Here is a 13,225-nt window from a genome sequence, read left to right on the forward strand (position 1 = left end):
TTGCAGCTATAACAGCTTCAACTCTTCTGGGAAGGCGTTCAGAAGGTTTAGGAGTGTGTTTATGGGGATGTTTGACTATTCTTCCAGAAGCGCATGTGAGGTCAGGTGCTGATGTTGGACAAGAAGGCCGGGCTCACAGTCTACGCTCAAATTCATCCCAAAGGTGTTCTATCGGGTTGAGGTCAGGACTCTGTGCAGGCCAGTCAAGTTCCTCCACCCCAAACTCTCCCATCCATGTCTTTATGGACCTTGCTTTGTGCACTGGTGCGCAGTCATGTTGGAACAGGAAGGGGCCATCCCCAAATTGTTCCCACAAAGTTGGGAGAAGGAAATTGTCCAAAATGTCTTGGTGTGCTGATGCCTTAGGAGTTCCCTTCACTAGAACTAAGGGGCCAAGCGCAACCCCTGAAAAACAACCCCACACCATAATCCCCCCTCCACCAAACTTTACACTTGGCACAATGCAGTCAGGCAAGTACCGTTCTCCTGGCACCCGCCAAACCCAGACACGTCCATTGGATTGCCAGACAGAGAAGCGTGATTCATCACTCCAGAGAACACGTCACCACTTCTCTAGAGTCCACTGGCGGTGTGCTTTACACCACTGCTTCCGACGCTTTGCATTGCACTTGGTGATGTAAGGCTTGGATGCAGCTGCTCGGCCATGGAAACCCATTCCATGAAGCTCTCTATGCACTGTTGTTGTGCCAATCTGAAGGCCACACGAAGTTTGGAGGTCTGTAGCTATTGACTCTGCAGACAGTTTGGGACTTCTGCGCACTGTGCGTTCCGCATGCGCTGACCCCGCTCTGTCATTTTACGCGGCCTACCACTTTGTGGCTGAGTTGCTGTTGTTCCCAGTTGCTTCCACTTTGTTATAATATCACTAACAGGTGACCGCGGAATATTTAGTAGCACGGAAATGTCACGGAACACCTGAATACAATGATTTGGAGGGGTGTCCCAATACTTTTGGTAATATAGTGTATACACACACACACAATAAGATATATGTATCTATGAAGATCTATACAAATATAACTGCTACACAAGCTGTTCTGTGGCTTAAACCATTTGCCCAGACTATGCACACATAATATAATGACACATTCTGAACAAGAAGTAAATTCACTTTAAAATAAGCCCTCATTCACCTCTGTAGCTATAGGCATTTTAAAGGAATACATCATAGTTCTTTCATATTACTTTGTATCCAGGGGCGTAACTAGAAATCACAGGGCCCCATAGCAAAATTTTGTATGGGGCCCCGTGATTGCTAGTTATGCCACTTGCAGAGCCCACCTGATATACCAAACAGCCCACCTGAGAGTGACCCTGCAGAGCCCACCATAGACTCCCTATAGTGGGCTCTGCAGGGTCTAAGATGGGCTGCACACATCTTACCTGTCAGCGCTGTCCGCCTCCGTAGTCGCCGGGCCCCGCCTCCTCTTCCATCCCCGGGCCCCACCTTCTCTTCTATCGACGGGCCCGCCTCTTCTTACATCACTGGCCCCACCTGCTCTTAGGTCGCTGGCCAGTGATGTAAGAAGAGGTGGGGTTGCTCTTAGGCGGGCCCCGTCTCCTCCTTCACTGCGAACGCTGGCCTCTTCTGCCGTAGCTGCTGGCTGTCACTGAAACCGCTCCGCAGCGGCTGTAAGGGGAAACGCCGCTGCTGAGCTGTGTCAGTGACAGCCAGCACCCTTACATGCCTTAGCGACCCAGACGGCCCACATGGCATCAGCAAAAAATGCCGTGGCCGCGCCCCCCTGTGCCAGGCCCCCGCCTGGGTTGCCATGGCGATTGTTACGCCACTGTTTGTATCACAGCCTTTGTATTGCCAGCCTTTTAATGTAAAACAGGAGATACTTCCAAGCCATAAGAATCCAACTGAAACCTAACGTCAGAGTCTTTGTTGTGATCTTTAAGAATTAATTACTTTCCATTACAAGCAGCTGTAGAGGTCAGGAATGGCTTGTTGTAAAGCTCTTTTACTGCTTGTTAGCAATATGTAGAAGATTTATCATCCATAGTCAGGATAAAGGTGCACTTTAAAGCTAAACTCAAGTCAGCTGATAAGAATCTCCTCTTGGTAGCTCCCCTCCTTATAGTAAGGCTGTAATACTCATTTGGTCTAGGAGGTATGTAATAGGTAGAATTACATATCTTATTTCTTGGTCCTGCAGAATCCTTCCCACAGGCTGTCCTTTCCAAAAAAGCTACTCCTCATTGCTGGTCATGCGGCCACCCACATTGCCAATGTCCAGTAGTCCTGCATTTTACATGATGACTTTAAGGGCTTGCCCGCATTCCAGGGCTGGAGCGGGGATGGAGGAGTGGGCAGCAACCAGAGTGAGAAATAGGTTAAATATTCCACTCTGTTGATTTCCTTTGACTATACGTGCATAACATCTTACCATAGAGGAGCTACCAAAAATAGATGTTCACGTTTCAGACTGTAGACACGTAGGATGCAACAATAATTTATTTGTAATAAAGATTTCCAATAATACTCTACTTTTTTCAAATGCATGGAGTTTATAGACCAATAAGAATATGATGTAATTTCATGGCTTTTCAGTTTGTAATGGAGGCTGAAGATACGTAGTTTTGGTATAAAATACTGGCAGGGTATAGTGTACTACAGACGCAGAGTGGATGGATTTACATACAACCTCACCACTCTGATCTGTATACGTGTGCCAGAATTAATTACCGCTACTTCAAAAAGGTTTCCATGTTCACATAACTGTTACAGAATCCCTGGCTCCTAATAGTGAAACAACTATTCAGGTCTGCTGTATACAATAAAAAGTAATTTAGTTTGACACTAAACTCAGGAGGTAAACCTAAAAAATGCATTCAAGTACCTTAAAGTGACATTAAAGGATAAATGTTTTTTCCCTCCCCCCCATGTTAATGTCAGCACTTACCTTAAATGATGTCTCTTAATCCAATCTTCCTCTTCTTTCCCCATGTTTTCATCTGTCCCTCCAGCTCCCTCTCCGATTCAGCGCTGACTCCTTTCTGCTTACAGGCACTTCCGATCCAGCGGTGTCTGCATGCGGGTGCACGCGTCCATAGGCTTACCTTGCGTCTCTGCTCGTCTCCCGGCCGAGAATCCGAACTGGGCATGCGCCCGCCCCAAGATCCTTTGCGGCCGCACGAACAGTTCCGGACTCTCGCCGCGGGAGCGCGCAGCGATAAGGTCAGTCTAAACCGCTGTTTTTTTTTTTTTATCTACTGCTTGTCAGCAGTAGAAATAGGCAAAAAAAACGGGAGGCTTAGAACCCCTTTAACTATTAACAAAAATGTATCTCAGTTGTGTATCACTCGGCTGTAGATCCTCAAATCATCTCTGAATTGGTTCTTGCACTGTCCTTCCTCCTGGAGGGGGGCTACTTTTACTCCTCTTGGTACATGTGTATGTTGTAAAGTAGCCACCACTCCAAGCTCACTACCGTGAAAGACTACAATCTCAATACAAATTAGTAAACTCAACATGAGATTGTAGTCCATCCTGGGAGTGAGCTTGGAGAGGTGACTATTTTACAACACACACAGGGACCAAGAGGAGTAAAAGTAGCCCCCCCCTCCAGAAGGAAGGACAGTGTCAGCACCAATTCAAAGATAATTTGAGACCTACAGCAAAAACATACATTTTTGTTAACAGTTAAGGTACTTAAATGCATTTTTAAGATGCAACTCCTGAGTTTAGTGCCACTTTAAAAACTTAGCCCCATTACCATGAGATTACTTTTTCGGAGGATATGATGGACTGTGCAGACAGAGGTCACTTTGCCCGACAGTCCTTATGGATTGCTCACCGTCAATACATTTCCATTGTTTTCAACCGGTTTCTTCCTCTCCTACTCAGCTCCTCTCCTAATTCTTTGCTTCCCTTTATTTACCTCTCTACAGCGCTCTTGGTCTTTTCAGTTGAATGTCTAGTGACAGTGCTGCCTATAGCTTATACATATATTTCTGTGAAGGATCATTCTGCCTGCAAGCAGTCTGTCAACTTCTGTTGTTCTGAGTGTCTTACCTGCTATGTTCTCTTGAACATTGGTAAAATAAAGAACATAGAAGAAATGGTCAGACCTTTTTTGTTAGTTCTCATAGAATATGGTTTCTAGCTACAGAACTAAAACTTTCTGATACTTTACATCTCTCTTCTCTTATGGCACAGATTGTCATGCTCACCAAACCGGACAATGCCTTGGACCCACACAACTACTGGCCAATCTTCTTATTGAATAGAGATAAAAAGCTTATTTCTAAAACCTTGGCCACCAGAATTAACCGTTTACTTGATCTCCTGATTCATAGGTATCAGGTGGGATTTGGTCCCCATAGGCAAGCGCCTGACAAGACGCGCAAGATCATTCAGCTGATTCATCATATGCACCATAAAAAGATCCTGGGTATGCTGTTGTCTTTAAATATTCATTAGAGGTTTGACTCCCATCTTCTGGGATTATCTTTATAATATTCTCCGTAAATGGGGCTTCCCTGATACTTTTCTGGCTTGGCTCCAGGTCCTTTATTCTGACCCTCTATACGATATCTACAACATCTTTCCTCACTGTTTCTGATTAAACAAGGTACTAGATAGGGATGCCCTGTTTCCCCCCATTTTGTTTGTGTTGGCAATTGAACCCCTAGCCTGCCTTCTGCGTCAAAACCCGAATATCCATGGGATTGCAGTGGGAAGGGAAGCTTATACATTTAATGTTAGCAGACGATTTAGTGCTTACAATCTCCCCACTCCATCTTACCCTCCCCAACGTGTTCTCCACCCTGAAGTCTTTTTTGTCCAAATATCAGGCCTAACTATCAACAAGGAGAAGTCCTTAGCGCTTAATTTTGTCTCTATCACATGAAGCAGTTGTGTCCCATCGCAATAATTTCTCCATTGTTTGGCATGACTCCCATCTAGAATACTTAGGATCAAGTTGACTATGACTCACTCTATAAAGCCAATTGCTTACCTTTGTTTAGTCACCTTAAAGACTTACTATCCCACCTGGTCCCGTAACCATCTTTCCTGGGTTGGGAAAACCAACGCAGTTAAGATGTCCATGCTCCCTAAGCTCCTTTATTTAGTTCGCACTCTCCCTGTTCCGATTCCCTGCTTCATGCTTGGGGCCTTTCAGAATTGGGTTCTGGCCTCCGTGTGGGGTAATAAGCAACCGCGTATTTCGAAATTTACTATATGTGCCCATAGGAAATGAGGGGGCCTGGGTCTCCCCTATTTTCATAGATCTCTTCAAGCTGCTCAGATTGCTCCCCTAACAAATCTGTTTCTGTCTGCACAGGCGCCATTGTGCACATAGATGGAAAGTTTCTGTTGCTCCCTGATTTCGATCAAAGCACTTTGTTGGTTTCTGCCGCTTACGCCCGGGGACCATGAGTCCATTGATGCACCATACTCTCAAAGTCTGGGATGGCACTGAGTATTACAGTAAATTGATCACCAAGATTGCCAAACACATAAAAGGGATCTGTTTAAATCAAGGTATCTTGTTATGATGTTGGGAAGGCTGTATCTGACATTTCCATTAAAATAAACAACCATGACCATGTTTTAAGAGAGGTTCCTAATCACACATCCAGGATCTGATCTTCTAATGAGTGACTCCCACCCATCAAGGCCATAACCAGGTCCATACATTATACACATACTGTTATCATGGGTTTGCCTCCTCCAAGGAGTACATCCCCCATTTTTTTGAAATCTACATCAAAACCGATTCCTACTCCTACTGGATATATGTGACATCCATTTCCATTCTGGTCCGACTCAGCAGTTGAGCCGTCTATGGAAACTCTGCTAAGACATAATAAAGGCACTCATTTGAAATGGACCGGATGTGCAGACCACAGAGAGATATAGAATGACTCCAAAGAGCCGGGGTGGAGGGACTACACAAAATAAATGCAAGTCATAGTCTAGACATGAGTACATGAGTTCTTACACATGGTACCCTCAAAAAGAAAAAATGGACATGTAAAAAGGTAAAAATTTAATATAAATATTTATGTATTGATGAGTTTTGTGTGGAGTCTTCATACAAATGGGTTAAACAATGTTTCACGGTTCTTTGTAAACCGGAGTACACATTGCAGGGATTGCACTATCCAAGCTGACTTGCTGGAAGATTAATGAACAATACTGAAGCTGCAATTGATCTCAGGGGGATGGGAACTTCAATGCAGGTAAACACCAGTATTCCTCCGGATGAGTCAAGGGATGAGCTCTAATGAGCTCTTTTACTTACAAGAAAACACTGTGGGCCTCATTTATCAAAGAGCCTGAAACTAAAACTGTCTGGGTGCCCAACAGAACTCAACCAGCTCTACCTAGAAAATAAGGGACAATGGGATTGTTGCCATGAGTCATGTGGACACTTGAGTAAATCGGTCCAATATGAATGTCGATATGACTTGATCATATTTTATTAATAGCCACTTTGCCAGGCTTTGAGCATATGTCACGGACATCAGCTTAAGACACCCTTTTTTGTGCAAGGCCTCATGCACATGGACACAAATACAGGTACCATACAGGGTGAAATACACCTCTATCACGTCTGTACTGGTGTTTACACGTTCACATGTATGGGCGCAAGCTTCCACACGCTGAATTTTCATGTTCAGGGACTTACTCCCATATGCGTGTGTGTGATGCTCCACAAATACAGGCATGTTTTATACTGTATGCCCATGTGCATGAGCCCTGAAATTTGTACTTATATATGTAAACGGGGAAAAGCCACATTGACTGATTACACAGGCTCAGCTTCCTGCTTTGCAGTGCTACACAATGGTCCTGCTTAACGACTTCTTCTCACAATGAAAGCCTATGAGTCTGCTAACTCGCTGAAAACAATGCACTCCCTGTGTGGTTGATAGCTTATCTCAACATTTGGTAGAATGTAAAGAAAACAAACAATGAACTTCACTTATTTGCTCCCATTTGATCTGTTAAATGTACAGTTGACATTGTTTTGGTTTATATGTTTGATAAGGCTAGGTTCACACAAGCTGCAGTCTCCATCCCCCCCTCCCACCCCCCACCCCTGAAAAACAAGCTGCGTTGGATGTAGAACTTTCTTTCAATGGGATCTTCTATTGAAATACTGCGCCCCACCCGGAGCGATCCCATTTATTCTATTTCTCGCGTTTGATAAGCATCACCACCTGTCAAAAGTGCCATGCTACATATTTTTTGCAATGTGTACATCACTGTGCGCTCGCTTTGCAGCGGGCCGCCGTATTGTTTTACCGCCCATGTGAACTAGGCCTTAGTGCACAAAATACCTATTATTCAGGTCAGAAATGTAGTGAGCTGATAACTTGTTGTGATCTGTGCCTGTGTTGCCTGTTATTAGTTAGCATTGCTCCCAGCTACAGCCCCGCTTCGGACTTGTCCATATTATGGGGAAGAGGAGATGTGGTGTCCTGTAGACCTGTTCTAGGGAGACAATGCTGTCCCTCCATAGATACAGCACAGTGAGTGAGTTTTGTAACCTTAGTACAGAAAGTGTGTTTCCTGACAGGATCACCAGGTGAAAAGAAAGGAAACAAAAATAAAAGAAAGAAAAAACTAAAGCATCCACCACATCTAACAACTGATAAGTTTCAACAATTTTACATTGTTTTCTTGAGTTTAGATACATTTAAAGCAGATTTTAAGAACCTCATGGGTGAGATTCCAGGTTTAGATTAGCCCTTACTGAACTAAACACGCATACTAAAAGTAAACCCTTACTTGCTCTATGCAGGGCAAAGCAACATCTTCAAGTTTAAAGCTGAACTCCGGCCAAAAACTTTTTTGTACATTTGCACAGTAAAGATAAATCACCACTAATTAAAAGGAGAACTATGGGGTCAGTGCTTTTCCCCATAGTTCTTCTAAGGGTAACGGGAGGACACAAAACTAGCGTCCTCCCGTCACCCAAAGCTCAGTATACCGCGAACTACAGCTCGCGGTATACTGAGAAGCTGCAGCCGGAACGGATCCCGACAATTATGTCTGGATCCACCAAGCTGCGTGAGTGACAGCTGGCTCTGCCTATCTAGAGGCAGAGCCAGCTGTACCCGCCCCCTCCCCCGTCTGTTCCGCCAGTCAGCGCTGGAGGATTGGACAGGGGAGGGGGGGGGGAACAGTTGAGGAGATGCGTTGCGATTCATTTGAATGGCACACCAAATGCACCTCCCGCCCGCAATGCGAACAACCGTGCCACAACGTGCGGTACCGCATTGGAAAAAGTAGTGCATTCACTACATTTTTACAATTGCACAGCACAGCCATTCATAGTATTGTGCTTCCACGTGTTTCAGCGCAGTCGATCGCACTGTAGTGTTAATGCAGTGTGCGCTACGTGCTACCATGTGTTAAAGGAGAACTATGGGGTTAAGGCTTTTCCCCATAGTTCTCCTTAGGGTAACGGGAGGACACAAACTAGCGTCCTCCCGTCACCCTAGGCTCAGTATACCACGAGCTGCTGCTCGCGGTATACCAAGATGCCGCAGCTGAAGCGGATCCCGACAATTATGCCTGGATCCGCCCAGCTGCGTGACTGACAGCTGGCTCTGCCTATCTAGAGGCAGAGCCAGCTGTACCCGCCCCCTCCCCTGTCCGTTCCGCCAGTCAGCGCTGGCGGATCGGAGCGGGGAGGGGGGAATACAGCCCCTCCCCTGTCACGGCAGAGAGCCGTGACAGGATCGAGAGGTGAGCGAACGCCGGTATGTGTTCGCTCACCTCCCGATCTACTGAGCCGACCTGCGACAGTCTCATTGCAACAGGTCGGCTAGAACTATGAGGCTGAGTGAAAAGCACTCATAGTTCTCCTTTAAACACACGGTACCACACAACGCTTTTCCTTCCTCCTAAATGACAGTGCTCGTACTGCGTGGCTGGCTGCTCAGGCACTAACACCATCAAATGGGTGTAGGGAGAAAAGTCCTTAGACCTGTGTAAATTCCAATTAGGATTGAATTAAAGTTTACACAGAACAGAACCCAATGGGTAAAATAAAGCCCATCACTGGGCAAATTAAAAAGCTACCCCTGCAGTGGGGTTACCTCAGCACTGCAAGGGTTAAGTGCTTGTTTATGCCTAAGTGGACAGAAAAAAAATGCTGATTTTCTTACCTGCTTCCACCAGGGTAATAGACCGGTCCTTGCAGCTCCTTCTCCCCTGGGCTATGGCAGTCCAAGGACTGCATACATCATCACACCTAATGTAGGTTACATATACCTAAATTATACAAGAGGACACCTAGGGACAGTCCATCAGCCAGAGCAGAGGGGAGAAAGGTGAACGCTGACCATCAGAGTAGTGGGGATCAGGTAAGTAAAAGTGCTTTACTTCTCACCCCTAAGCAAAAACTAGCACGTAACCCTTGCAGTGCAGGGGTAACCCAGGTGTAATGATAGTTTTTTTTTAGTATGCCCGGAGATGGGCTTTAACTGGTGTGGGAGGAAAGGGAAGGCAAGTTAAAATTAAAAGGGACAGAATTAAAATTGAACATTTTCTTTACACCTCCACAGGCAAAGCTCAGGTTCACGTTAACACATAATTTGTAACAAACTAAAGAGAGAATAAATTAATTCCACAGTCTGTGTATATATAAAACCCAGTACTGGCCTTCCATATACTAACCTGTAACACAGATAATAGGAAGCTGTGGAGGCGAATAGTCAAATAACACCTCAGCATGCCAAGAGTCCATTCATATTGTCAATGTAAACTGTGTACACTTATGTGACATCATGTGACCAGCCTTGCATGATTCATGAGCAATAACCTGTTATCGCACATCAAATTGTGTTTACTCTTCTAAATACACACATTCGTGGCATATTATAGGTGACCTATTGAAATGATGATACAAAAGGTAAGTCCCGGTTCACACCAGGGCGTTTGTAGCTTGTATTTTTCAGCATGGAAAAGCTCCGCACAAGAAATCCTATTGATCTCTAGTCCCTGTTCACGTCTCAGCATAGCGTCGCTCTGAGAAAAAAGCCGGTCGCTGGAAAAAGGTACACAAGCTTCTTTTTATGGGCAGACAGCGCGATTAGGAATAGAAGAAAAAAAAAGGGTCACATCACGCTGATCTCCCCTAAAAAGAGGCGCATACTTCACAGGCTTGTGCGGTGCTTTTCCGTGCTGAGCTATACGAGCTACAAACGCCCTGGTGTGAATGGGGACTAAGAAAGCATTTGCAGTGCAGATGTATACACTGCACATGTGTAAAAGAGAGTTTTACATACGTGTATGGTAGAGAGAAAGTGAAATACATAAGGGCATATTTTAATTCACGGGTGGACAAATTAATATGGAATTTAAGAGTCGGTCTGTCCAAACCAGGAGCCAGCAGGGTTTTTTTTATTTAGGAGCCAGCTCTGTTGACGACAACTAGAGAAAACCCCAAAAGTTGGGCACTAGCTGCAATTCTTAAGGAGCATTGGCTACCTGGCTCCTGGAATATGTCCAGCCCTGGCTTAGCCCAATGTTATTTATTACTACAGTGGTGGACAAATGAATATGTAATTCAGAAGCCAGTCTGTCCAATACAGGATCCAGCTGCATTAACAACAACTAGAAAACTTCAAAAGTTGTTTGCCAGCTGCAATTTTTAAGGAGCATTGGCTACCTGGCTCCTGGGATTTGTCCAGCCCTGGCTTAGCCCAATGTTATTTATTACTACAGGGGTGTACAAATTAATATGTAAATCAGAATCCAGTCTGTCCAATCCAGGATCCAGCTCCATTGACAACTAGAAAACTTCAGCTGTAATTTTTAAGGAGCATTGGCAACCTGGCTCCTGGATTTGTCCAGCCCTGTTTTGGCTCCTTCTGACACCACCACAATTTGGTTCCAGGCCAATCTCCAGGAAGACATTGTTTTCCAAAATGGGCAGCTTTTCCCTCCGCTTCCGGAGCCTGCAAAAATCAAAATGACCACGGCAAACCAAACCATCAAATGGGTTTAGTGCCAACCAAGGTTATTAACAACTTTCATCATGTGCTCTAAACTTTTTTAAGCTGCAGAAGTGAAGCACCATTGGCCAGAAAACTTACTTGTGAACTTTTCCCGCACTTGGCTCCTCCAGACACCACCACAATTTGGTTCTGCACCAAACTCTCCAGGAAGACATATTTGGTTTTCCAAATGGGCAGCTTCTCCCTCTGCTTCAGAAGCTCATAAAACCGTGACGAGTACGGCAAACCGTCGAAGGGGTTTAGCTCCAGGTCATCGAGCAGGCCTTCGTCCACATCGCTGGAGTCGGATGCATCAAGGAAACAGCTCTTCTCCGGTGAAACGGTTAGCAAGTCCTCGGCTCCTTGTGGTGTTCCAGTCACAAAAGCCATCACGGGACAGAAGAAAGGGGATTTCCCATGAATCCAGCCGGCTCGTCACAAATCTCATCCGCCAAGTTGCAATGTTGGTCTTCCAAAGACGACGGGACACAGATTGCTCCGCACTGTCAACAAATCCAGTTTTTGAACACGTTAAAATTGCATAATTAGGCAAGTCCGGTTAAACATCAGCCAAGACAGCTTATAAACACTTTGCAATGTTGTCTCTCCTAACTGCTTTGTACAGACAATGATTAAGCAGAGTGCAGGCCGGCCCCATTACACGTGTCTGGATCCTGATTGACTATGAATACAAAGCTATGGGAGTGAAGTGATTGTGAGAGTAAGGCTGGTCATGTGGTGACCTAATCCCTCGACAATGGAGCTTACCCGGCACTGTAGGGAATTAAAAGGGACAGGGAGAGCAATGTGACCAAGCCAACAAATCACATCTGCTGGGTCACAGCTCCTCAAACCTATGGAACCGAGTAAAGAGTTAGAGCAAAGAATGTTTGCTGGAAGTCATGCAGTCAAAAGTTCACTGTACTTTTATCCGCTGTCACTGGCTGAGGTACAAGATCAGGAGAAATCTACAGCCAAAAAGAGAATTAGAACAAGTGTATAATACACGGTGCAAATGCACTTGTTGCATATAGGATCTCATTTACTATGAGGTGCAGTGACGTGATCCTTGACCTGATTTACTATTGTGTGACCTGAAGCCTTTGTTGATTTCAAATACCCAATCACGAACAGGGGAGTCTGAAAAAAAAAGTTGAGTTTCCCTTGAATACGACTGGATGTTTGAAGCAAAGTGGGACACTTCACTTTACAATAGTGAGAACAGGATCTTTTTTTTTTTAAAGAGACCCTGTCACCAGAAGTTACAGGTTAAAAACAAGCATTTAAATGTTAACTTAAAGGGTTTCTAATCCCTCAGCTTTTTTTGCATAGATCTACTGCTAGCAAGCAGTAGATCTGTGCAAAAAGTTTTTTTTTTTTTTTAAAACGCTTTAACAGCAGTTTAAAAACTTACCTGTATCTTCCCCGCGTGCTCCCGTCCAAAAATGTGAAACCGCTCAGGCGGCTGAAAAGCATCTTGGGGCGGGCGCAGTTCACATTTTCGTCCGGGACGCGAGGAGAGACACAAAGTAAGTCTATGGACGCGTGCACCAGCATGCAGACGCCGTGGGAGAGGAAGCGCCTGCAAACACAGAGGAGTCAGCGCTGGAGGATCGAAGCGGGGAGGGGGGAATCCAGCCCCTCCCCTGTCACGGCACCTCCCGATCTACTGAGCCGACCTGTGACAGTCTCATTGTCACAGGCCGGCTAGAACTATGAGGTGAGTGAAAAGCACTCACCTCGTAGTTCTCCTTTAAGTGCTCATTTTGGTCTAGGGAGGAAAATAAGAAAGATATGCTCATCCGATCTTCAGAGCTGGCTTGCTTTTAGACCGGTCCCTGGAGTTTCTCGCGCCCCTCTGCTGCAGTGCTCTAAATCATCAAGTTCTAAACACAGTTTATAGGACGTAAGGACAACAAGGGACATTCCATCACTGGAGGAAGAGAAAGGCAGGAGGGAGCACAGTTACAGGCAGCTGGATCAGGCGAGTTATTTTCCTCCCTAGACCAAAACCAGCACTTAACCCTTGCTGTGCAGGGGTAGCCCCACTGCTAGGATTAATAACAATTTCCCCCGAAGTTCTGCTTTAACAGAAACTGACGCATATTGCGAGTTAAGTGTTACTTTTGCTTTTCATTTTTTGTGAAGATGAACTTGCCCTTTAAATTACATTTTGAAAGCAACTAGTATAAAGACCTGAATTTGACCTGGTATCAGCCACTTGTGACCCTACCAA

The 13,225-nt window shown here is 45.2% G+C and overlaps 1 protein-coding gene across 2 annotated transcripts in view; it reads right to left on the reverse strand.

Annotated features, from left to right (window-relative positions):
- Positions 1–11,647, reverse strand: part of DHX32 (DEAH-box helicase 32 (putative)) — a 66,713-nt gene extending 55,066 nt beyond the window's left edge. For both annotated transcript variants that reach the window (XM_018562106.1, XM_018562030.1), the window contains exon 1: positions 11,089–11,647. In XM_018562106.1, the coding sequence (XP_018417608.1) occupies positions 11,089–11,379 (291 nt within the window). In that variant the 5' untranslated portion in view covers positions 11,380–11,647. The remainder of the gene's footprint in view (positions 1–11,088) is intronic.
- Between the last annotated feature and the right edge of the window lie 1,578 nt (positions 11,648–13,225).

The sequence above is a fragment of the Nanorana parkeri genome, unplaced genomic scaffold (assembly GCF_000935625.1).
Source record: "Nanorana parkeri isolate BGI_ZX_2015 unplaced genomic scaffold, ASM93562v1 scaffold2, whole genome shotgun sequence".
NCBI classification, from domain to species: Eukaryota; Metazoa; Chordata; class Amphibia; order Anura; family Dicroglossidae; genus Nanorana; species Nanorana parkeri.